The following is a 26,068-nucleotide window of genomic DNA, read 5'->3' as shown; positions in this document are numbered from 1 at the left end:
GTTTTTGGTGTTCAAATGTCACGTTGTCACTCACTCACTCCTTTGATTGTCTTTTGCGTGACATTTTACTGATTTAGTACAATTTCTGAATTCATTTCAATTACATTCAAGTAATTATACATTTTTAAACTTGCGTGGGAAAAAAGAAGAAGAAGCAAGAAGAAGAAAGATGGAGAAAGGCCAGGAGATCTGGCCGTCCTTGGCTTTTAGAAGCATATCAGACATGTCCCTCTTACACTTGTAAGGAGAGAGACGTGGCTGCTTTCCCAGCAGCTGCACCTCCTAAAAATGAAAACGGGATCAGAAAAAAAGGTTGGTACCAGACCACAGGTGGGGAAGATTTTGAGGGAATGTCAACAAATAATTAACAAATCCTCCCTTGATCTGAATTCTTTGATCAGGTTTTGCAAACACGGCATTGCTGAAATATGAAGCCGTCTGTGGGATCCTTGAGTCTTCCTTTGGAGTGTCTTTAAATCCGAGAGCAGTTTAATAAATGTTTGCTTTCCTCTGCTCCTTTGCTTTTATTCTTCGTATCAGCTGGATGACCTCAGAGAACAGTGAATGAGAGACAACAAAGGAACGGACCTCAGTGTTCTGTACATGCACATGGAAAAACATGCACTGGAGCAATTCAAGCTGTCCAGCAACTGTCCGTCAGTGACCTACAGCCTCAAGCAGGAGCGTGCACGCTGCAGACAGGGCTCGCTGCATGGACCTACCAGCAATGCTGCACCGTTGCTTCCTCTCTCTACATCTATGCTGCGTTTTACATGGCTGCAAAAGCATGTAGGTCAGCTGCATGAATCCAGAGTTGCTCCGCACGTCAAAACAAAAAAAAAAAAACAGCAGTGCTGACCACCTTTCACAGTCAAGATCTCGTATTTAGTATTTTGTTTTTTTGCCGAACTGTCGATTTTCTAGACGTCTGTCCCTTTTTTTGGCCCAAATCGAACCAATGGAAACGGGTCATTGCTGCTGTCGGAGAAATGAAGCTGCGAGGAAGTGACAGGGATGTCAGCCGGGGGGATAAATTCAGGAAGAGGGTACAGGAGATGAAGCTTCTCAGTGGAACTACAATGATGTTAATATACTTTGATATTTAAAACATTAAATAAAATTAAATAAAATCTACTACTACTACTACTACCGGTCACTATCTCTGGTGGATTTCATGCATTCATGTGTTATGTATGTTGGTGCTTTTGTGCGTACATCATACATAGATGCATGTGTGTGTGAGTGTGTGTGTGTGTGTGTGTGTGTGTGTGTGTCTGTCTGTCTGAGTGTGTGTGAGTGTCGGTGATGTGATGTCAGTCTGCCCACGGCGGTGCAGTAGAATGGGTTGTGATGAATATAAATCAGGTGACTGAACAGGCGGGGGTTTCTTCCCAGACAAGCCCAGAAGATTGTGTAATGCCCACTCCTACATTACTGGTGCACACATACATACCCACAACCCCTTCTCCACTTGGCGAACAGCACAACAACCACTGTATTTACCAGTCTGCCTCCAGATAGACCACCCGGACGGAGCCCACGACACAGACTGCCTACTGGACTCCGTTTGTGGCTTTCAGATACTCTGAAACTTTTCCAGAACTCCCTTCTTGTTAGATTAGACTGCCTTTCATTTTTGGGGAGTTCGTAACACCTGGATTGTCTCTGCCCTGAGTGACTTTTGTCCATTTTCACATATTCACTGTACCGCACTGGACTTCTACTCCCCTGCGAATGCTGAGGTTGGCTGGAGAGCCTCAGAAGAGAGGAGGTGAAGTGGTAACCATGTGGATCCCGACCCCCAGCATGACCCTCCCTCAGCGGATGGTGCTGTACGGGACGTGTGCCGTGGCCTTGATGAACTCCGTGGGCCTGCTGGTTCTCTTGGTCCAGCAGAACCGGCAGCATGTCCGGCTGGAGCGGACGGAGGCGAGGCTGACGGAGCTGGAGCAGAGCTCCGTGGTGGAGTTCCTCCAGGAGGTGCCGAGGGGAGCGGCGGGGCTGCGGGCGAGCGCCGGGACACAACCGCAGTACCAGTACTCGAGGAACAAGAGGAGCGAGGAGATGGAGAAGGCGCTACAGCATGAGCTGCACCATGAGGAGGAAGGGGAGCTCCATCAGCAGGAGGTCAGCCAGGAGGTCGGAGAAGAAGCCGAGAAGAAGACGAAACACAAGCTCAGACACAGCCAGCACTACCACAAGGCACACGTCCAGGACGACATGATGATGATGATGACTTACTCCATGGTACCGGTAAGATATACAGTGTGTAGTATGCCATTTAATGCCGGCTCACCATCTGGATGAACTCCGCAGCAGCCCTGGGGCCCGAGGCCAACAGGAGCCCTCAAGTTTCCAGGTCTAGCCTGTGTTAATTTGATTGCTGTAAATACCACAAAGCAAACATTAAGCTCATTAGGGCGTCACATGAGCCAGATGCTCTGGGTTGTAGACGGCCCCAGGTTAAAAGCTAATATATTTCCAAATAAAGAAACAAATAATTTCTGTGTTCTTTACTACGTTTGAGAGGGAAATTCATATTTATTTGACAATTATGCGTGATTATTCTATGGGTACGTTTCTACATATTAAACGTAACCCGTTTATGAAATTTGTTGCAATGTCGCAGATGAGTTGACCAGCAACAATTAAATGTTTATTTCTTACAGTATTCATGACCAGTGAAAGTAACCCTGAAATATAATATATATTAAACACTGATGCATGAATGATTGTACTTCAACACATTTTTTAATTTTTTTTTAGATAATAATTGATTTACAATAAAGTATAAGTACAGTTACTTCAGTCTAAATGACCTTAACCAAACTCTCATCATATTTCTCCTCAGATCAAACTTTTGATCGACATTTGCAACAGCACCCAGGGAGTGTGCATAGCTGGTACGTCCCAAACATTTAACAACTGCGAATCCTAAAAAAAAAAAATATATATATATATATATCACTTTTTATTCATTAACATCCTCAAACCTTCTTTTTGCAGGACCTCCGGGACCACCGGGTAAGTGAATTTAAACTCTATTCATACTGTATGCGTCCTTTGTGGTTTATTGACCCATATCTTGTTTTTTCCATTCAACTTATTGTAATTTTTTTGGTAGGTTTGCCCGGTACGGACGGTTTGCCTGGCCACAATGGAACTGATGGAGTCCCTGGACTGAATGGACTGCCTGGGGCTGATGGGAAAAGAGGAAAAAAAGGTTAGGAAAAAGTGAGGCTCTATTCTGTTTTCACTCACCGTCTGGAGCCTTAGGGTTAGGGTTAGCCAGTGGTGACCATTTAAGAGAACTTCTGATTCAATGTGAGAAAAAGATGAGTGTAACCTTGAGGTATAAGTAGCTTAATACCAAGAAGTGCACGCACACACACACACACACACACACACACACACTCATTTTGTTCATTGTAGAGCTTCCAATTCATGAACTGCCTTTCTTTCACTAATATTATTCATCTCTGTGGTTTTGGGCCTCAGCTGAATGAACTGGAAATCTCCCACTTCACTCTGTTCTCCTCCACAGTGGACGACATGACTCATGGCTATCAAGTCAATGGAATAATTCATTGCTTTAACAATGGGACAAAGTCTAGTTTTCAGGCTGTGAACACAATCTTTTACGTGATGTCGTCCACAGGGCCGCCAGGTGAGAAAGGAGAACCGGGGGAGAAAGGGGAGGCCGGAGAGCCAGGTCCGCCTGGAGAAGCAAGCCAGGCATCCAACGACGTCTTTATTGAAGGTGAGGAGTGTTTTGTTCTCAGGATATTTTTTATATTCAGCAGCTTTGTAAGTTTTCCTCTCTTCTTTAAACAGGTCCTCCTGGTCCACCCGGGCCTCCTGGACCCATGGGACCTCCTGGACCTCAGGGACCCCCGAGAACAAGGCACCACCGAGCCCACCTTCAAGCTGCACACAGTCTGGGTGAGAGGAGCATCAAGGATACACCATGCTGACAAAATCTTTACATCAAATCATTTCTCAGTCGTTGCTTATCCTGTGAATAATATATTCTGTTTCTAACAGGCCCGTTACACGGAATTCCAAATGACGAAACTTCCCTTGTGACAGAGGCTGTGGAGCTAAACAAGAAGCCACCTAAGAGGAACGGTACGCTTTCAGATGATTGTAGAGCAAAATACGTGACGTGTGACAGTAAACCTCTGAGCAGCTTGTCGTTTTGTTTTCCCTCAGATTGCCTGATCAAGTCTCTGATCAACCCCAGAAATGTGGCAAAGATGGAGAACACATTTGGCACATGGATGAAAGACACAGCTGATCTCAACGACGAGCGCATCTGGGTGGCTGAACACTTTTCTGGTAGGTTGGTTGGTCGGTTTGGTTGGTTTGGTCAAAGGAAAGTCGGCATCGATGTTCCGATCATTTATTTATTTTTTATGGTGAACGTTTGCTTTTCCCAAGGTCGTGTGATAAAGGAGTATAACAGCATTGCCTCCTTCCAGAACGACAAGGGCGACACTGTGGATGTTAAAAAGTTCTACCAAGGCTGCGGCCACATTGTTCACAATGGGTCCTTGTATTACCACATCGCTGGTAGCTCCAGCATTGCCAGGTAAACTGCTAAGTTTGTGAGACTCGATGCTATTGCTGAGAACTGTCCTGCAGTTAACAAACAACTCGTTTGTTCCCAGATTCAACTTCCACACCAAGAGGCTTCAAACTCTCGCTATAGACAACGCTTTGCACCACAACCTCGCCTACCTGCTCCACAACTCCAAGACGTACTTCAAAGTGGCAGCAGATGAGAACGGCTTATGGCTCATCTTTGCGTCCAGTTTAGACGAGAGCATCACGGTGGCTCAGCTGGACCAGAAGACCTTCTCCGTTACCACCTACATAAACACCACCTACCCCTGCAACAAGGCCGGCAACGCCTTCATCGCCTGTGGAGTCCTGTACGTCACAGACACCAAAGACACCAGAGTCACCTTCGCCTTTGATCTGCTGAAGGGGAGGCCCGTCAATATGACGTTTGACCTGAGGTCTCCCGGCGGACTGCTGGCCATGCTGTCCTACAGCCCTAAGGACAGACAGCTGTACATGTGGGACAACAGCTACGTCAAGCTCTCCGTGGTCCACTTCATCTCTGACGAATGAAAAACGTGACGATTACATAAAACACTGAGAAGAAAAGGCCTGCCGACTACTATTTATTCAACCCACCACTGGAAACCGGTCATATTTAGGTTTTCAAGACACAAACATGTGATTGTTAACTTTCCTGTGACATGTTCAAGTCAGATTAAGATCAAGTTACTTTGTTTTTGCTTAATAATTATATACTGCTGTATTTATATCCAGTTTGCTAAGGACATATACGGTTTTGGGGTTACTAATAGGCAATATACCGATCAGCCACAGCATTATGACCACTGACAGGTGAAGTAAATGACATTGACCATCTTGTGACAATATAATGTTCTACTGGGAAACTTGTGGACCTGGCATTCATCGGTGTGGATGATCCTTAGACATGTAGCACCCACCTAGACTAGACCCCACCCCATAGCAATGACACTCCTTGATGGCAGCAACCACCCTTAGCAGGATGCAGCCTGATGCAGAATTGCACAAGGTGTTGATCTGGCCTCCAAATTCACTACATCCCAAACTCATCAAGTATTTGTGGGATGATCCACAGAAGCCACTCCCCTCAACCCATAGGACCCAAAGCCCCCTCACTAACAGCACAGGACACACACAATTTTAGGTCATAATTATATGCCTGATCGGTGTATAATTTTCTATCAGTTGACAATTCATACAAACTAAACCCGCAATTTTCGCATCCGTTTGTATTGTTGCTCTATTTAGTGTGTTTGCATGAAAACCATCTTTAAAGCATTTCTATACAAATGTACAGTTTATGCCTCTGTTTTTCCTGTATATACTCTCAGCCCTGGTCGTTTATGTCTTTGGACATAAAAGAAAAATGAAATAAATAAAATAAAAAAAGAAATAATAAAACAGCGCCAAATGAGCCTGATGAAATAAAAATGGATTTATTCACTTTACAAAGGTAAAACTGGCCACGACCCGCTTTCTCTCACACACACACCCTCAGGCTCAAGCGCCCTCGGAAGAGTCTACCCACGATATTAGCTTCTTTTTGCATTAGTACATGCGCGCGCACACACACACTCAAACACACACACACCGGACACCAGCAGTACCATCGGTAAAACATTTAAGATACATACAGTACACATAGTGGGCAGAAAGAGGGAGAGAAACACAAATCTCTTTAATAAATACCATACATACACTTAACAAAAGTTACAACTAATCCAACTGGTATGATACAAACCAAAAATAAAGAAATGCTTTCATGTTTGTACAAGCTGTTGTGGTAGTTCATATATATATATTTATATATATTTATATTTATATAATTTATATATATTAAAACTATTTCAAACGTTTTACTACTAGGCCAAATAAAGCCAGACATTCATTTGTATATAACAGTTTCTTCTTCGATAACCTACTTATTCGAAATAAACTTTTTAGTGTCTCCAGGATTTGAGTGCAAATATCTATTCCTTATGGATGAAAACAGTAAAAACAACTAGCGAGGTAACTCACACTTACATACAGTAGACTGTGTTGCACATCTCCCAGTCAGATACAGTAAAACCCCTCACATTCCTAAAATAAAAGGCAATAAGTTAAATAGTTGTACAAAGGAATGGTCAACCAAACAAACAAACAAACACAAAGCTATAAATAATTTAAATAATAAAATCAACTTAATTAAAAAAGACTAAACAAAACAAAAAAAACACACAAATTCAAGACTTTCTTGTGCAAAAACCAGAAGTGAATCTTTGTGTTTCTGCTCTGGGTGGGTGCTTAGCTTTGGACCAGACAGATGGAAAACATTGAAATCACAGTCACAGGAGTAAAACACATCATCTTCCAAACAGGAATGTTCTAGCAGTGAGTCTGCCACACAAACAGGCATTTGAGGGCAGGTGGGCGGGCAGGCGTACGGATGGAGGACACAGCAGAGTGGACACGCACTCCAGGACCAGACCGGTGAGGGGTCGAACCCCGAAACCGCGAGAGGCCGGAGTGGGTGACGGGCAGCCAGTGAAATATAGGGGACAAGTGTGGGGGGGGGTGGGAGTCACTATTAGGAGCAACGCACCATCAACTCTTTCATAAGGGCTGAGAAAAGCCGGGCAAAAAGGCAACAGGGGAGCAGAGGGGATGGAGAGGGGTGTGAGGGGGGTTAAAACCATTGAAACAAAATGCAGATTCCAACAACTTGATTCACACTGGAAACCACTGACTTAATAACAAACCACAGTGCTGGTTACAGTAGATGCTAAGAGATTTTCAGCAGTGGGCACAAAATGACGACAGTTACACACTTTTAAAATTTTTGCTTGAGCACTTTTACAGAGCACTATCAATAGACCTGTGATTGCACCGCGTAACGAGAACAGGACATGCATAGCTTCCCTATTGACACACTCTAAGAGTAGAGATTCTTCAATAAAATTACAATAAATCTAGCTTTAAAATCAAGTATGATACCTTTTGCTTGTAACTTTGCTTTCAGCCTTTGTGTGGAGGAAGGAGGGGGAGTCGGTGGGGTTGGGGAGGAGGAGGAGGATGGGGGGGGTTTGCAGCTCCGTTTGTCATTCTGGATGATTTACATCGAGGGTAAACCCATGAACACTGCACACTCTGAAAGACGCCAAAAGTGTGGTGATCTTCTGACTAACTCTTCCCCCGTCAGTTACACTATATATGCCTAACGAGTGTCACGTAATCTTTTTTTTTTCTCTTTTTCTTCTTCTTCTTCCCGTCTCTTTCATGTTCGGACACCTCAGGGGTGGAAGTAGGCGTTACAGGGCGTCCACCAAGGCGCTGGGGATGTTGTAGCGGTCGGGCAGGACCCTCATCTTCAGGGTGCCGTCCGCTCCGCAGGTGAAGATGCGATTTCCGGGCCGCGTCTCCACCTGCATGACGCCGGCGCCGATGTTGCGGAAGATGGACTGCTTGGCGTGCTCGTTGCTGAAAGAGTGCATGAGCCCGTGGCCGGCTAACTTCCACACCTGGAGATGGAGAACAATGCGAGAGAGAGAAAGAGAGAGAGAGAGCGGGTGTTAAGCTCGTGTTCTTCTTTTTCTGCATAGCTCCACAGGAGGTTTATAACGTGGGGGTTGGTGCTGCAACTGGCGGGTGCCAAAACAAGTCTATTTCTGTTCTTTGTTAAAGAGCATTCAGTTCCTATCAAATGATAGTCAAGCAGACTACAGGCGAGTCATTCTCAAGCATATATATTTTTTGTATATTTTAGTGTGTATATGTTTCCGATTTATTTTATTTTATCTTATTCTATATTTTTTATGCAACAAACACCAAGGCAAATTCCTTATATGTACAAATATATTTGGTAATAAAGTCTTTTCTGATTTCTGAAGCAAAAATGGTGAAAAAATACAAGCTCCAGTTTCCAAATGTGATTAGTGTCAATTTAATTTAATTTAATTTAATTTAAGTTAATTTAAGTTAATTTAAGTTAATTTAAGTTAATTTAATTTAGGTTATTTTGGTCGGTAGAACAAACCAATAAATCCAAAAAAAAAATAAATAAAAAATAAAAATAAAAAAGGATAAAGGAACAAAATATAAATATATACTAAATGAAAATTTAATTTAATTGAATATTTAAATTGAACTGTGATATTTATCTTTTTTGCTTAGGTGTGGTTTATTAGTCTCTGAACTGATCAATTATCTAATAATATATTCTTCCAGATTTACCAATAATAAAATAATTATTATTTGTAAATAATTCAATATTCCACTTTCACTGTATTCTGAATAAATTTGGTTCATATATCCCCTAAAAAACGACCAAAACAGTCCCGAGGCGGTTACTGTGAGCGTGCGTCACCTTCATGTTGCCCTCAGCAGACCCGGTGACGAAGAAGTCCTCGAAGGCATCCAGTGCGAGGGCCTTTATGGCTGAGTCATGGGCCTGGAAAGTGTGGAGCAGCTGCCTCTGGCGGATGTCAAACACGCACACGAAGCCCTTTCTGCCTCCAGTAATCAGCAGCTGCTGCTTAGGAGCGTACTGCAGCACAGTGGCCCCGTTCTCGTGGCAGGGGAACGCTGAATGTGTGGGCGGGAAGAAACGTGAGACTGGATCACAAAGGCAACTTTCGAGAAAGCTTGTCACAATCAAGAAAGTCTATAATATTTTGTCTCATTTGAATCATTTGACCCATCTTACCGTGGACCATGGTATTGCTAGGAGAAATCAGAGTATCCCACAGGCAAACATTTCTATGGATAAATCAGGAAAAAAAAAAAAACATTAAGCAGTTGAACAAAACATTAAGAAGTGGTGTGGGTCATGAAGTAAATGCTGACCTATTATCATTGGACTGTCCGGCTGTAGCGATGAGGCTGGAGGACGTGATGAAGGCGAAATCACCGCAGGTCTTAGTGTGGCACTGCCAGCTCTAGCAAGAGGGATAAAAAAAAAAAAAAAAACACAAACACAAACAGCACATGTTTATTTTTCACGACTTCCATTTTATTCCTGAATTGTTTGTGCTGGGAGGAGAAGGAGGGAGGGAGGGAGCGGTCTCACCAGGTACGGTTTGGGGTTGGAGGACGTCTGGTTGACCTGCCAGAGACTGAGGAAGCCCTCTCCGTCAGCGACCCCACACTACAAGAAGAATCCAGAGCAGTCAGAACAATCACAGCAAAACAGATTATAGCTGTGTGTGTGTGTGTGTGTGTGTGTGTCTGTGTGTGTGTACCTTATTGCCCTGGGAGTTGAAATAGAGCCGGGTGACTCTAGCGTTTCCTGCTTGTCTGAAGCAAATGAGCTGCTGGGGTCTGTTCCACTCAAACATCCTCACGCTGCCGTCCTGAGCCCCGGTCATGTCTGGGGGGTCACAGAAAAAGGGCAAAGTCAGGGAGGAGACGGTGGCGGAGGAAAGAAAAAGACAAAATATATAAACTGCTGATGGTCCAGGGGGTGCAGGCCTCAATGTAGGCACTTACAATACTGATATATGGGATGGGACGTCATTCTCTTCACATTATTTAGATTCCTCTTCATAATCTGAAAAACACAAGTTAAAAACATACATTAATCTTACACTTGATTGTGTATAATATATATATTTTTTTCGTCAGAAACATCAGAAAATGGGGACGCACCAAAAAAATAAATAAATAAAGTAATAGAATCCCCTGCAGACGAGAGAAAGACCCTTTTATAATGTGTATTGTCTGACTTAGTGTATCGTGCTAAACATTTATCAACACGGCTGGGACATGGAGAACCCTGGCTGCGTGTTGCAGTGACGCAAATCTGCACCTTGGGTAGCCGGCTGTGAGAGCTGCTGCTATCTGTGTTTACACGAAGCCATCTCTGCCATGCAAACGTAAACCCTCCTCTCTGTATCTGTACAGACTCAGCAGGCTAGCTGTTTAGTCCACAAGGCTCTGTTTGGCTTCGGCGCTGATAACAATTAAAAATACAGCCTGGAAATGTGCAGGGACTAAAGACTTCAGGACTAACTTCAGGCACTAAATTGCCTTTTTAATCAGCTTTTTAATGAACTTACAGATGTGGAAATTTTAGATACGGCAAATCCGTGCGTTCAATGAGTGTTACGCATCTATATGAGAATTCAAAAAGACTGCAGAGTCATACTAATGCTTTTACGCCATCTATAGGCTATGACACAACTTGGTTTCCCCCAACTGGCTAATGCTGAGAAGTGCATTTTTCAGTGTTTGTGCATGACTGTGTATGTTGTTGTAGTAGTGAATCAGCTCTTACCACACTGGCTCCCATGCTGGTCTGACCACTACCGAGCCAGGGCATTGATGCAGAGACCGCCATCTGCGGCGGTGCAAAGGGGACGGAGCTGGCCTGGGCGATGTTGGTATGAGAGGAACGATGGTCTATGTCGTCAGAGCTGTAAAACCAAACGCAACGACTGCTTGTCACTTTGTGATGATCTTTAGACATAGTCAACGTAAATTAAGTTTGGAGTAGTGATTTCTTTTTAATTCTTATTATTTTAAAGAACAAAGCAACATTATGTGATTTGCTGTAAATCTGACCTGCGAGACTCCTTGTCAAAGTCATCTCCTATCCAGGTGTAGGGCTGGACAGCTACTAGAGTGGACACGTCCACCTCCTGGACATCGTGAGTGGAGGCCAACACTATCTCGTTGGAGTTAGCCTGCGGAAGGAAGGAAGCAGGAAGGAGAGGGAAGAGTATATTGAGGGTGCCCTTTGGAACAATCTCATCTAATTTCCTAGAAATAAACTGATATGTTCACCGATCAGGCATAACATTATGACATTGTGCAGGTCTCCTTTATACCCCCTAAACTCATGAGAGAATGAACATGGACCTTCTGCGGGTGTCCTGTTGTGTCTAGCAACACAATGTTGTTAGTGGGGGCCTTTGGGTCCTATGGGGTGAGGGGAGGGGCCTCTGAGGATAATCCCACAGACACTTGACCAGTTTGGGATCTAGTGAATTTGGAGGCCAGATCAAAACCTTGTGCTGTTTTTTTTTTATGTTCTTTTTTAATGTTTTTTGAGCTGCATTCTGCTGGGAATGGCTGCTACCATCAATGAGTGTCATTGCTATGGGGTGGGGGTGCCTGGTCTGGTCTACGTGGGTGCTACATGTCTTAGGAACATAGGTCCAGTCGTTTCCCAGCAGAACACTGAACCATCACAAGATGGTCAAAATTAGTCCAAAATTACGCCTGATCAGTGTATCTGATAATCTGGGAGTAAACTGCTGTCTCAATTAAACCTTAACTTAGTCTGTAATTACATGTTTATTTCCAAGAAACTGTCCAACTTTCCAGTATTTATTTTTAATCACATACACACAACTGACCTTATTGATGGCGAATGCCATGATTATATCAGACTCCTTGTGAATGATTTTGGCCTTTCCCCCCGGGTAGCCCAGATCTGCCTCCACCTGAAAAATCCAACAAAACCGATACATTCAAGAAACATCGGAGCTATAGTGGAGGGCTCCATTGCCAGTGAGTGACACTGCCAGTGAATTAACTCCCTATTATGAGGAATAGGGCAGAATAAGGCTGGGACTTGATTTGGGCCATTAAGCTGCTCCAAAAAAAATCATTTCAGGAAAAGGAAGTATGTACAGCCACATTTAAAAGAAGAGGAGAAGACTGTGTCTGACTGCTGATTTGTGTTACCGCGGTGACAACACCCTGCACAGTTAGCAAGCCTCACACAGCCCTGACAGTGAGCATGCAAGTTAGTAAGTCTACGGCATGTGCCAACTCTCTTAAACTCTTGCTTTTGGGTCCAGCAGAATCAGTCCAGCTAGAGAGGAAAAAAAGGAGTGAGAAACACAAGGAGACGTGTTATTGTTAGGGATCGGAAGTGAGGTTATGTGAGTGGATACGTGTCCCAGTGAGAGGAAAAGATTAGACGTTAGATCTAAGCCTTAAGTAGGTTTTATGCCAGAAAAATCGCCAGAGCAGTCACTGTGAGGCCGAGCTTGAGAGGAAACAGTCAGCACTTCACCCACTTTGGTGCAAACTCCAACTGTAACATGCAAACTTGTTAAAAAAAGCTTGTGCAACATGTAAATGATATATATAAAAATTCTTTTAATGTTCAATGCACTTGTTCCTTCGAGCTTGGCTTCGCAATGACTCTCCCAGACAGACGAACACACAGAGCCAGGGCCTGGGCTGGTACAGTAAATGATACTACCTTATAGGGACTGCTAGCTCCTGCTATGCAGTGTGGGCTTATACGGTCCATATGGTTCTCTACAGACTACACAACACACACAGAGGCAATATAGACACGGAACACACCGACACAGCACAACACAAAACACATGCACAAACACAGAAAAAAAATAAAACATGGAATGAAAAGAAAATGATGCTCGGCTGACAGGATCTTGATGCAAATAAGTCTAAAATTGTCCGCCCTATTAGCGTGGAGCTACAGGCACGTAGCAGGATGAATGGAGATATGAAAAGTGGATTTTACGGTTCAATTTTAAGCAATCTGGACACTCCCATTGGCAAGTAAAAACCAAGCACATGGGACAATAATCCTTGGGAGTTTTTTTTTTTTTCTAATTTTGGACTGGCAGCTACAGTAACAGTCTGTCATGGAGCTGATTGCATAATAATGAATATTTCTAGACATCACAGAAATGTTCTGTACTTGATTAAAAGGAGTCAAAGCAAAGATACTGGCAATAACAAAAATATCACCAACGGAGATAAATGGTCACTGAGCACTTCTCTGTGATGTCCAGATGGATTTAGATTGATAGCCAACATCTGGCTATTAAAAAAACATATATATGTGTGCTGGACTGTTATTTATAGAGACAAGGGGCCTACTGTAGATATGGTGAGTGACTGGAACTGACGAGAAATTAAAATACAGGTCAAACTGGTTCAAATGAAACTACTTTTAAGACTTTTGAGACTTTTGCTTTATCTTTAGATTCTTGCGGCGTAGTTTAGTAAAAGTATGATTAGCCAGTCGAAAGGAAAACTTCACAAATGACTTCTAGTAGTTAAATGTGAGACAGATCCACTTTTAAAACATTCGGGCCAATGAAATAATTGTGTTTAGGGCTGGAAATAAAAATAATAATAATAATAAAAAAAATTTAAATACATTTGGTGTGAATATGAACTAACATAATGATGAATAGTGACTTAGGGAAAAATACGATGAATGTTATTAACAAATGCCGTCGGCTGACCTCGCACTGCTTCCTCTTCTTAGTGAAGATGTAACGGATCAAAGTCTCCTGGAGGACTTCCTGTTTGACCAGGAAATGCCAAAGACGACGGACTGGAAATGACTGGTGGTTCTTTGTCCTGGTAGGAAGAAAAAAAAAAAAAAAAAAGAGGACAGAAATTAGCTACTGAAACAAAAAAACAAACAAAGAAACGTCTGCATGGATTACAGGAATTGAGTCTGTGTTTCTGAGCATTGTTGTTGGTGAAAAGGAAAATGAAGGCAATGAAGGATGATTTCCTTTACTCCTTATTTCCATTTCTCCTTCTGTTAATGACAAGGCGTTCCCAACTTTCAGAGTAAGCATTTCCTCTATTAGGAGGCTCCAGACATGTAACTATGTGCCGCGATGACACAGACTGTGAGAGCTGTGATTGGTCTCTGCTTGGTAGATAGAGTGTTTCCACTTTAACCCTAACTTCTTCATCTCCACCATTATCGACTTGATTTGGATAAATAAAGATGGAACACATTGAGGAAAGTTTAACCGAGGATAGTTTAACTCGGGATACAAACATTTGTATGACTTGTCTTTGGCGAAAGTTGCAAAAGTCGGCATTGTTGAAAATGAAGCAGGAAGTGGAAACAAAAATTGGACAGCAACCAGACTGACAAGTGCACAAGTATAAATGGCTCACACCGGCGTAGGCTCCATGCGTCTATGTTCCACATTACCCTAAATGAGCCTTAATGCCAACTGTGTAATATTTTTTGTGTGTGTGTGTAGTTTATTTTTTTTAATCCAAACATATCTTGGTGTTTGTTACCATTGGCTCAAGGCTGCATGCTGTTTCTACACACCAAGAAAAACACAACAGATACTGTTGCACATGTATGTAGTGTGTGTGTGTTTTACAAGTTTTTCTCTTTCTGTAATTACATCTAAAAGGAACTAATCCTCTAGGAATAAGCGTGAGTTTGTCCTTGCTGAAGTAACCGTGCTGATATTTGCATCGACATTATCTGCTCTGAATAACGGAAATAAAACTAAAAGTGTAGGTGTTAAATAAATATCCTTCTCTCTCCCATCCCTGGTGCGTGAAAGCACGTCTATAACTTGTTATGCTTTACATGACTGAACACTCACTTGAAGGGCGTGTTGTCTGGCTCCAGCATGGCCTTGTGTCGCAGTATGGCAGGGCCACCGCCTGCGCTGAGGTCAGTAGGGTAAGTGTTGATGTAGTTGGGAGGCGGGCCATCAAATTTATTCATTCGCTCGAGCAGAAGCTGCTCCCAGTTCTCCAGAGTCTTTAACACGGCGTTGGTGAGGGGGGAAGTGACTGGCAGGTCTGGGACACAAACACAAAGTCATATGTTTGAATAACTTATGGCTGGGGTCTTTTCTTGCTGTATGTCAGACTTAATTAGCTGCTTAGCATCAGTGATGAGGTGAACGTTTACCTGTGAAGTCGAGGCCGGTGAGAGGGATGAAGTTCTTGACGTTGTTATGAGCCAGAGTCACCACGACCAGGCGGATCAGAGCCCAGCTGTGTACACCACGGAAAGGCGGAAGGAATAAGATTTAAATCAGGTGCACAAGCTTCAAAACTGGTTGTGATTAAAGAAAAAAAAAAACATAAAGGCTGGACACTACCTGTAGGAGTTGGGGTCAGAGTGCTCCGTCATCTGTGTGTCAGAAAGGAAGGCGTCATCGTCATCCTCATCGTCCTCCGCACCGCTTTCGTCCGAGTCGTACAGAGCGCTGCTATCGGACAACGGCAGGAAAGGCTGAGAGGAATAATGGAGGAGAAAAAAGCCAATGAAAAACACAGATATGATGTATAATTATTTAGCCTGAACTAGGGCTGTCACAGTATTGATGCGATGATATGTAAATGATCCAGTACCACTTGACTACATCCACTAAATCTGCCAGTTTTCTTCCATTCTACTGTTACTTTGAGTATAATTCATCCCCCAAAAGAGAGAAAATGACAAAAACAAAGTTGAAGATGCATTGCAAAATCTGCCCTAGTTTGTCGCAATATCAGGCTCTGAAAATCTGATTGAAAATTGTGACAGCCTTAGTCTGAACTCGACTCTCTCTTTGCCTTACTTTGGCCACAAAGTAGTCCCACATGCTCAGCTCTGGAGGGATGAATTTCTCCCTGTAGGCGGGTCGCTCTGTGGGAACAGGAGGCGGGGTGGCGGGCGTCTCCTTCACAGGGCGTCCGGGAACCAGCATCCTCATGTTGAATCTACGCCTGTATCGGTCAACGTCCTCCGCTGGGGGTTGAGGGGGAGTCACTACGGGGAGGAGAGGGACGAACAGATGGCGTTCTTTCAAACACAAGCGAAGTCTGAAAGAGGCGAACTCAAATGTGCTGCAGTTTTGTACAAAGGAGGAAGACGCGCCGAGACTCGGCATCATTTTAATCAAAAAATTAAAAAAAAAAATAGATCAGGAGGGAAAGAACTGCATTCACACCCAACTCAGGGCACAGAATGCTCCACATCGACTACATATCTGAATCGTAAACAGTAGCTATAATTCCTCAGATCCTCGAGTTCAAGCACAAACATTTACCAATGCTACATTCGGAAAAGAGAGGCACAAACACACAAACACAAACATTTAGGATGGAGGCACAGGACAAGACAACACGGGGTTGTGCACAAACCTGCACCATTATCCTGGGTGACTATCTCTGGCATCGTACCAGACAAAACAAGACAGTAGACAGTGCAGTTAGACACACAGATACCACACAGTCCATTACACAATTGAATCAGTGAGTATGTGATGCAGCGCGTGAGACAACACAGACAGAAAACACATCAAACGAAGATCCGTTGAGCAGTCATGTGCCAAGCGTTTTCTTGTTTCCAAAGCACTCGAGGAGTGGGGGCAAACGTGATGAGCATGGCAACATTAGCTTAAAAAGAGTGAAAATTACAACATGATATGACGTCAGTGCGTTAACATTTCTGGGTAGTTGTGGTGCGTTTGTGCACACAGTCCCTCAAAAGGGCAGAAATTTAACATGTGATTTGTATCAGCCGGCTGGCATTTAAGATTGACTCTCCTCTAAAGAGCTCTTCAAGAGGCCCTTGGCCAGGCAGAGAGTTACCTCAGACTCTTTGGAAATGTGGAATATCTAAATGCCAGCTGCTATCTTAATCTTTCACAGACACAATGTGAGAACAAAATATTGTAGGCTAATAAATATGTATGAATCAGACTCATACAGCAGAGCTACTCAGGACTAGGGATGGGCATCAATAAGACTTTATCGATTCCCTTATCAATTCCTCCTGTGAATTTTTGGTGTAGAAAAAGCAGTTTCGTTGTTCGTGGTTTCGTGTACAAAACGGCAGTTTTATTGAGTTTCCAAACAACAGATAGGAGCTTGTGTAAGACAACGTATAGGAAATTGTTCCCTGGATCCTCACTAGCGCAGTTCTGCTGAGACTTAGCGATAGCTGCACTCCTTGACCAGAGGCTGTCGAAACACGTGGCACGTCGCCGACAAATGCGTCAGCTTGTTGGTGGTGTTGCCGCTCTTGCTTGAAATTACGGTGCTGCAAAAGTTGCGCTGTTACAGTCCCTTCTGGAGAAGCGAAGCCACACTAAGTCTAAGTTTCAGTCTCTCCGCCATCGCGTCTTTCTTGTTGTCGTTACATGATGTTAAATACGTGCTTGGATGTGCATTACCGCCACCATCTGGTCTGCGATGTAAAGATTCAGCACTAAAATTATCGATAAGGGAAATCGATAAGCATGAAGGCTAACGATATCGATGAATTGAACCAGCTGGAACCAGTTATCGATGCCCATCTCTAATCAGGACAGGGCAGGCTTGATTTCTACAAATTTAAATAAAAACTTGAAACACATCACACCGGAGCTAATATCAGCCGACGATGAAATATTTACACATTACTAACTACTCTGCTTCTTTCACATTATTTAGACTATTTAGTTCTACAGACGGGACCAAACACAAGGTGAGAACTCAGTTTGAGCTCTAAAAACCACTCAGCGTGTACCTGGTTTAGTCTCAGATTCAGATTTAGCCTGAGAGGGCTGCTCAGCCTTGGTCTCTGAACACTCCTTGCTAGGCCCAGCTGTTGCTTCAGTGACATAACAAGATGAGCACAGATGATGTTACAACATGTACATGCAAGTACAGTACACACACACGCACACACACAGATTCACTCTCTCACAAACGCACGCAGCTGTTGGCTTATCACAAATAACCATGTCTTCATAGCACTAGTGGGCTTTGTTGTTTGTAATGGGCATTCAGTAGTAGCTGCATGAAGAGAGACAGGGGTAAGTCAAGTCAAGCATTTGCAACAATGCAAACCTGTACAATTACCATGCACTGCAATCCTGCAAACCAGCACTGCAATCCACCAGCACAGTTACTCACAGCTGGCCTTAGTTGCAGGCGCCACAGCGCCCAACCCCTCTCCCCTTGAAACAGGAGGAGGGGGTCGTTTGGGGCGCTGGGTTTCAGTGGGGGTGGGAAGGGGGGTTGGGGTGAGGTTGCTCTGCTCAGGTGTTCCTGTCTCTTGAGACTCCTCTGGCCTGGCTGCCTCAAAATCAGCGGGCACTGGGACACAGGGCAGAGGGCACACTCACACAAGACACTACAAACCAGTGGCAGCAGCATCGTAGGAGCATCAACAGGTCAGGACTCAGCCAATATTATATCATAATATATATATATAGAAAGACCCAGAGGAATGGAAGCATTGTCTGAGGTGCGTGTGATTAGAGGATGTAAAAAGCCAACGGATGGGGGAGCAGAACCAGCAGAGCAGAATGAGAGCATAAACAGAATAACTAACCGTGAAATTATTAAACCACTTAACTGCAGAATTATATATAATTTTACCTGGTGGGAGCTCAGGCCTCTTTGGCTTAATAATGACCTTGGCCCCTCCTCCAAAGACAGCGGCCCACATGCGGTTATTGAGGGGGTGGGCTGCGAGGCGGAACAGCTCATTGCCGCTGTGAGTGCCCAGGCCGTGGATAAGCAACGCGAGATAAACGGCCACGACCGCTTCACACAGCAGCACGTTGAGCCTCGGCTGGTCCTCCTCCCTCGCAGATGTCAACAGAGAAATCAGGGACGACACACCTGCAGAGGGAGCACACGCGTGTAACATGGTATTTGTGTAATAGGTTAACGTAAAAAAAATATATATATAAATAAAAAGAATTTCTGAACAATAAAAACGCCTATTTATGAAACATTTCCATGATAGCATGATCACACTCTTTCCATTTCCTTCCCAGAGGCCACTGAGCTCCTATTATAGAACACCATCTGCCTCTCTGCCTAAACACAGACTGCCTCCTTTACTCTGCACTCTTTCCCTCCACTCTTCATATTCTCTCTTAATCATGTGTTTGGTGTTTTCACACCAACTGTACTCTGGAATATGATTTATTATATTGAATCTGACAAGGAACATTTCACTGAAGACCAAGCCCCAATTAGAACGTGTGATATTTTGTTAGCAGATTGTCAAGCAGGAGGCTTTGTTACCTGGCCACTGTGCGGGAGCAGAGTTGGGAGTTATATGTTCTTCAATGCTTTCCGTACGGAGTCGTTTCCTCTCGCTGAGCAACAGCCCCTGGTACACCATCCCGGTAAACTGGTTGGCCTCTGTTTGGCTGCTGCAAGGCCAACGTCAGAAAGGCAAACACAGAAAACATGTATGTTAAACATGAAAAAACATAGGCATTCTCTTTATTACTGCAAATAAATTGGAAGCTAAATATAAATATATGAAGTTTAAGCGTGGCTAAACTGTAGCATTTATCCAAAGCTAGTACAAGTGGCGTACTTGACACCAGATCTCGCAGAGACCTGCGTCACGGCACTAGAGATTCACACTTACCTGTAGCTGTGGCTGTCGCACAGCGCTTGATAGACGCAAGCAGACAGGGAAGCTGCTAGCGTGTGCAGAGAGCTCACCTGAGGACGAAGGACACATTTCATGATTCGACATCGTGATCCATGTTGGATCTGTATAATGTCTGTAATTCTCATTTGAGTTCTGACCCGGTCGTCCATGATGTCAGGATGCGGTGGGGTGTCCATGAGGGTGATGGTGTGAAGGATGTCGTGTATGTGGTTGCTGAGGTGGAGGACGGGATTGGCTATGACGGTCTTGGTGGGGGCGATGCAAGCCGACAGCAGCGGCAGAGTAGTGGGTAGAGGAAGAGGAGACTGCAGCTGCTTCACTGTTGTCTCCTACGAAGTAAGAAAGGATGAAGTTATTTAGATTTTACCGATGACCTTTTTGGCATCAATCCAGCACAGAATATACTGTCTGTGTGTACCTGCTGGCTCTCCTGCAGGAGGAACAGAAGCTCCATGCGAACAGATGTAACTCCACCTCCCTTTGCTCCGTGAAGGCTGCAGTAGGACAGAAACACCCTCAGCAGGGCCTGGTTCTTCCTCAGCCACGCCTTACGCCTCTCAGAGTGCTGCTGCTTGGCCTGAAGACGGCGTCGCTCCATCTGGTGGCGCTCATAGGCCCCGGCCTCTATACGGTCCAGTGCTTCATCTGATATGTCTACTGATGCTGTACGTTCTCCCCAGCGCTCAACTTCTGAATCTTCGTCTTTCCTCTCCACCTTAGTGTTAAGAGTGTTTATATCGTAAAGCCATGGCTAACCAGGAAACACGAAATTTGCTACAGCTACACTGGATATTATGAAATCATACCTTGTAGTTGCAGATCTTGTGCATAGCTGCTATCTCCTTCTCCAGCCAATTGTAGAGCTGAAAGCGGAGCTTCCCGCCATCCACCTCGAACCCCGTGGCCAGTGTACGCAGCTCTGTCATCAGGATCTTCAGGCAGGCACGGAACTTCAGCTGCTCCGCGATCACGTCCACTTCGGAGTCACCCTGAAATGTTTGAGAGTGAGTTAAAGGGAAATTCACACGTAGACTCGCTGACTTTACAGGAAATGATTTGTCTTCACCTTTGAATCCTCTCTTTGCAGTTTGTGGCTAGTATTTCCTGAGCTTTCATTGATCTCCAGCTCTGGTTTCTTCATAGTCAGACCATCGTCTTCATCATCCTCATCCTCATCATCTTCCTTGTCTTCTCCCCAGTCCAGCTTCAGGTCGTCTTCATCCACCTTGACCAAAGGCTGGCTCCAATCCAATCCACCAGCACTATCATTGCCTCCCCAGGCTTGGGCAGGTGCCGCTGGGGTGCTCCAGTCCAGACCTCCCTGGGTGCCATTTTCCAAAGGTTGGTTTGCATTTAAGTTGGCCCTGGAGGAGGCTTTGCTGAGAGGCGAGGAGCCAGATTTCTTGCTAACTTTGGGTATCTTGGAGAGCACTTCCAGAGCCAAAACTGGGCAGCCCACCTACAGACAATTTAGACATGATAAAATACAAATTATTAACACTTTGTAGACAACAGACCACAAAACAACTGTTACAGCAGGGATAGATAAAGGTTTCCTAGTGAGCCCACCTTGAAGTGTGCATTGGCAGTAGTGAAGAACAGTTTGCGCTCTATGAGGTTGATCTCATCTGCGCTGCTCTTCTCTGCAGTGAGTCCCACAGTTGCTGCGGTGCCTTCTGGATTTGCAAAGTGGCGACGGATGATCAAAGGATGTGTCCTCAAGTAGTTATAGAAACTAAACACCACGGGGTTGCACGATTTCACCATCACATCTAATGCACAAAATTCGAGAAAAGGGAGAGAAAAGACAAACGGTGCCTTTGAGCATAACACGCAATGAAAATAATGAGCTATGTAACACCGACTGAAACGTCTGCAACCAACTGACCGGGGTTCTCGTCATCCTCTTTGGGTATTCGCTCCAACAGCGTGTCCAGGGCCCGTGTGTAATCCTTCATGATCCAGTAGGCTATGCTGCGGAGGAAAGGGTCAGGGTGCAGTCTGGAACAGTGGTAACCACTCCCGTCTCTGTTACAGCCGAGGACCTTCTCATACAGGAGACCTTGGCAGGTGGACGAATTCTCAAAGTCGGCCTCGTACAGCCTCGCCACGATCATGGCTAACTGAAGATCCTCCATCTTCTCCATCAGCACCTACACATCATCAAACACCATGGAGGTTAACGCTGTGATTTTAGTAAGGAAGCTGGGCAGGAAAGTTGAGAAATGTAAGGGATTTCAGTGTAGTAATTTTCACTACAAGAAGCTGAAAACTGAGAATCTCACATTTCCATTTTCCTTTTTCTATTTTTATTTTTTTTAGCTATCTGTATATTTTGACTTGTGTGGTGTGGAAAGCTCAGGCCAAGGAAAACTATGTAGGATTGTTATGCTTCTTATCAGTGTAATTTGGGCTTCTCTTCAGTCATTTAAAACCTGCAGAATAACTAGAGACCTCTGCAAAGGAGACATTACACTGATCTAAAGACAGAGATCTATATTGATCTCTGTGATCTACATTACACTGTCATTGCAGTGGAGGGGAAAACGGAGCTTTGGTTACGACTCAAAAGAAATAAACTATGTTTCTTGTGTGTTGTTAATAGCGTGCATGTTTCTGTGGGTTGTCCACACCTCTATGGCGTCTTTGAGGGAGCCAGCCAACAGGAAGAAGGCGGCGGACTGTTCAAAGCGCTGTTTCCCCAGCAGAGAGAAAGCATTTTTGAGCGCTGCCTTTCGCCAGCGGTCTTCAGTGAAGTTGTTTTTGAAGAACTGAGTCATCTTCTCATCATGCTGAGACCTAAGAGAAAGAAAGGTAACCACACAGCTCAGTATCCCAGAGACAGAAACTTCATTGAAAGGTTTAAAGGTGTAATGGAAATTTAAAATTATCACCCCTACCTGAACAGTCCCCACAGGACAGCTTTCTTCTTCATGGCCAAGTAGAAGAGAGCAGCATCTAAGGGATCGTTGTGCCTCTGGAACGCAGTTTTCCCTAACTGAATACACACAAGTGCTGAGGTTAACAACATTTTTATGTCTCAACATCAAATGGTTTAAAGAAAGTTATGAGAGACTATTACGGCAACAACCAGTAACTCCACCAACTATGAGGGAATGAGATAGTAATGAATGGTTTATAGGTCTTTTTCATGGAAATGTTCTTAATTTGACTGTTGGATCAGTTAATTCACATCTATGTGATGTGCTTTGTTTTTGTCCGAAAAATGTTTTTGATTTGACTTCTTGGTTCAGATGTCTGTGTAATACGTCATGCTTTTGTAAAACTTTGTAGTATCTGGACCTCAGGAAGAGCAGCTTCCACCATGGTGACGACTAACGGGGATCCGAGTAAAGAATAAATCACTATTTCTAGTAGAAATGTCCCATTTAATTAGCTGATTGCTTTGTTTTACAGTAATCTATAGAATAATATTAGCTGCTTAACAGTGAACAAAAATGTTGTAAAGAGTAAAATGCATGGCACAAAGAAGAAAAGAAGACAAAAACAATACAAAGGATCATCTTAAAAGATTATTTTTAAAAGATTAACATTTAATTTATGTATGCCCAATTTTAGTAAGGCACAATATATAATGTATATTTTTGGTTTATTTATTATGTTAACCGAAGTTGCATAGCCACCTTACTGTTGCACCTATTTGAAATAACAAAATGAATATATGAACCTGCGTATTATTTAAATAGCGTAATTGTGAATGTCATAATAACAATAATAATACATTTATAAATAGCACTTGACCAAGCTTAATAAGGAACACATATAGTTGGTAGGGGGTCCCTACGTAATCTCTCCATCAGTTTGGGGGTCCTTGGAATGAAAAATGTTGAAGACCCCTGCTGTAGCGGACAACTATGTACTTTTCTAGTTAAGCCAACATAACTGTTTTAATGCCATTAACTGTCAACTAATGGTTGAAACACAACATTGTAGTGGCATCACCAAGCGACCAACTTTCAAATTAACTTCTGATTAGGGTTACAGTATCATATATATAAATCTGTCCCGGTACCTTCTCCACCATCTTGCGCAGGGTATTGATGTTGCGTATCCACCAACCCACTCCAACAGCTCTGAGCTCAGACCACTGCGGGTCGCCTCTCTGCATGGCCGGGATCATGTTCAGCAGCTCCTCCTCCGCCTCTGAGTGGAAGGCCCATGCAAAATGGCATGTGGAAAGGCCTACCACAGAGACAGATATATAGAGAAAGAGAGCGCAGGAACAAATTTAATTAGAAAGATTCAATGAATGTAAGACTGTACCCCATTAATGTTCTGCAAAACCATTTTTCAAATATGTGTCAGCAGCAGTATTATGAACAGTGTGCCTTACCCTGGTGGAGCAGCTGCATGCGGTAAAGTGGGGGCAGAGAGGTGAGCAGGCAGGTGTGAAGACGCATGGCGAGCAGGTACCTCAGCCCACACTCATCGAGAGCTTCGCCACCTAAATAAACACATGGGAGCTGTCAGGTCTGACGCCCTTTTAAAATGGCAGCGAGAGAGCCTAGCCATTTTAAACTCCAGTAACACTTCATACGATTCTGTCAGAGAATACGTCTCCTTGTCCTTGAATCCTCTTACCCTCTCTGTGCTTACTTAGCCCAGGAACAACCTGCTAATGTCTTCCCCTCAAAAGACTAAATAAATAGGGTGGAAAATTGAAGAAAAAAGACAAAGATAATGAAAAAGTGCAGAGGAGTCGTATATTCACTGATGTTTATGTTAGTAAAGATTTGATTGCTGGAGATAACTAGGTCCAAGAACACACAGTCAAGAAAAAATATGTTTTGCTTATATATTCATAACCTTTGGTCAACTTTAATGCAATATCATTTCTTACCAAGGGTAACACTTAATGGACTGTAAGCAAAGAGGCAAGTCAGTCTAATAAATAAAAAGATAAAGCCACTATGTAGGTATGTGTGCATCATTATATGTCTTACATACTACTCTGGTCTGTGTCTTGTCCTTTTCCCTTAAAGACAGGGGGAGGATTAGTAATTAATTTTGAATCAATCAAGATAAAAACTCTAAACACAAGAGATTTGGTTGACTCTCTTAATGTCTTAAACTAAAGACCCAAAGACGTCAGCAAAGCACAATATTTTGTAAAGTATAAATTAAGCACATAAACCGATCAGCCGCAACATTAAAACCACTGACAGGAGAAGTCTTATGACAATACAATGTTTTGCTGGGAAACCCCGACCCCATAGCAATCACTGCGTTCACATGCAGAGCTTAATCGAGCTATGCTCAAAATTCAACTTTCTGACAACAGTCCTTGTCCTAGTTTACATGCAGTGCAAGAAAATTGAATAACTGTTCTCCTCTTCCACACTAGGTGGCGATACGTGTCTTTTCAGCGGGTTAATACCACGTTAATACGGCCCGTTTTCCGGTTGACCTATTACGTGATATAATAAACAAGAGTCATTAATGCGGCGGACCGGCATTTCAAACAACAACCAGACAGATAATACTACATTTTTTAATCTTGTACGTAATGTTCGGGCTACTTCTGGTGGAGGAGGTAAGATCCGCGCTATCCCTAAGATGGTTCTTCTAGCGGCTCCGCTCCTCTACTTCTTCTGTAACCGGCTTTCTTGGACGTTTTTGTTCAAGGGTCACACGCCAGCGCAATGGTTGTGGAGCATGTGCACACGCATTATCCAATTGAAAAGTCCGATTCAATCGCATTATCTGGGTGTCTCAATCGGATAATGAGAACTCCGATTTTACTTGCACTTAAGTTCTCCTGTTATAGTCCGATTAAGGCAATAATTGAAAACATTTTTTCACATGCATGTAAACGTACTGAATGAAACTGAATGACACTCCTTGAACGCAGCAGACATCCCCAGCAGGAAGCAGCCTGATACAGGCACACGCACAAAAACGGTTTAGGAACAACTAAAAAATAGAAGAAGAGAAACAGCACAAGGTGTTGACCTGGCCGCCAAATTCTCTAGATACCAAACTGATCAAGTGTCTGTGGGATGATCCACAGAGAAGCCCCTCCACTCAACACACAGACAAATAAATACATGTTTTCTGTATATACCATGACAAGAATGACTGAGAACCTTCTCAGACATATGTACTGACCCGTGTACTGTTGATCAGCGGAACTTGTGACCTCGGCACTGGTGGTTGCAACCGTATCTGCCAAGGCCACCAAGAACATCTGCTCCAGCCTGGTCAGTCCAGGAAGGCTGGAGTGCATGAGGTGACTGGACAACACCTGGAAATACATGAATATTACATAGATACTGAAATCATTACCACAAAATTGATTAATAA

At 43.7% G+C, this 26,068-nt stretch overlaps 2 protein-coding genes across 5 annotated transcripts in view; one reads left to right on the top strand and one right to left on the bottom strand.

The window, feature by feature from the left end:
• The first annotated feature begins 1,413 nt into the window (after positions 1-1,413).
• gldn (gliomedin) lies at positions 1,414-5,517 on the top strand. Its single transcript, XM_047581393.1, has 10 exons — positions 1,414-2,253; positions 2,852-2,903; positions 3,007-3,024; positions 3,125-3,223; positions 3,659-3,760; positions 3,835-3,942; positions 4,045-4,128; positions 4,213-4,338; positions 4,441-4,591; positions 4,671-5,517. The coding sequence occupies exons 1-10, from the start codon at positions 1,735-1,737 to the stop codon at positions 5,134-5,136; spliced, it is 1,725 nt and encodes a 574-aa protein (XP_047437349.1). The 5' UTR covers positions 1,414-1,734; the 3' UTR covers positions 5,137-5,517.
• Positions 5,518-6,025: 508 nt separating this feature from the next.
• dmxl2 (Dmx-like 2) overlaps positions 6,026-26,068 on the bottom strand; it is a 39,814-nt gene continuing 19,771 nt past the window's right edge. For 2 of the 4 annotated variants that reach the window (XM_047580141.1, XM_047580142.1), the window contains exons 25-56: positions 25,874-26,009; positions 24,099-24,209; positions 23,778-23,947; positions 22,645-22,742; positions 22,378-22,543; positions 21,633-21,897; positions 21,314-21,516; positions 20,811-21,203; positions 20,551-20,733; positions 20,163-20,459; positions 19,882-20,073; positions 19,718-19,794; positions 19,363-19,493; positions 18,706-18,951; positions 17,849-17,932; positions 16,480-16,506; positions 15,915-16,105; positions 15,453-15,586; positions 15,260-15,345; positions 14,946-15,147; positions 13,821-13,938; positions 12,800-12,865; positions 11,943-12,029; positions 11,146-11,267; positions 10,859-10,997; positions 10,072-10,132; positions 9,825-9,952; positions 9,653-9,730; positions 9,430-9,521; positions 9,290-9,342; positions 8,951-9,168; positions 6,026-8,105 (exon numbers count right to left, since the gene is read on the bottom strand). In XM_047580141.1, the coding sequence (XP_047436097.1) occupies positions 7,896-8,105; positions 8,951-9,168; positions 9,290-9,342; positions 9,430-9,521; positions 9,653-9,730; positions 9,825-9,952; positions 10,072-10,132; positions 10,859-10,997; positions 11,146-11,267; positions 11,943-12,029; positions 12,800-12,865; positions 13,821-13,938; positions 14,946-15,147; positions 15,260-15,345; positions 15,453-15,586; positions 15,915-16,105; positions 16,480-16,506; positions 17,849-17,932; positions 18,706-18,951; positions 19,363-19,493; positions 19,718-19,794; positions 19,882-20,073; positions 20,163-20,459; positions 20,551-20,733; positions 20,811-21,203; positions 21,314-21,516; positions 21,633-21,897; positions 22,378-22,543; positions 22,645-22,742; positions 23,778-23,947; positions 24,099-24,209; positions 25,874-26,009 (4,764 nt within the window). In that variant the 3' untranslated portion in view covers positions 6,026-7,895. The remainder of the gene's footprint in view (positions 8,106-8,950; positions 9,169-9,289; positions 9,343-9,429; positions 9,522-9,652; positions 9,731-9,824; positions 9,953-10,071; positions 10,133-10,858; positions 10,998-11,145; positions 11,268-11,942; positions 12,030-12,799; positions 12,866-13,820; positions 13,939-14,945; positions 15,148-15,259; positions 15,346-15,452; positions 15,587-15,914; positions 16,106-16,479; positions 16,507-17,848; positions 17,933-18,705; positions 18,952-19,362; positions 19,494-19,717; positions 19,795-19,881; positions 20,074-20,162; positions 20,460-20,550; positions 20,734-20,810; positions 21,204-21,313; positions 21,517-21,632; positions 21,898-22,377; positions 22,544-22,644; positions 22,743-23,777; positions 23,948-24,098; positions 24,210-25,873; positions 26,010-26,068) is intronic. The other 2 variants (XM_047580143.1, XM_047580144.1) reach the window with 2 other exon arrangements.

Source organism: Mugil cephalus, chromosome 3, assembly GCF_022458985.1.
Source record: "Mugil cephalus isolate CIBA_MC_2020 chromosome 3, CIBA_Mcephalus_1.1, whole genome shotgun sequence".
In the NCBI taxonomy this organism is placed as follows: domain Eukaryota; kingdom Metazoa; phylum Chordata; class Actinopteri; order Mugiliformes; family Mugilidae; genus Mugil; species Mugil cephalus.
This window is presented reverse-complemented; position numbering and strand designations above follow the sequence as displayed.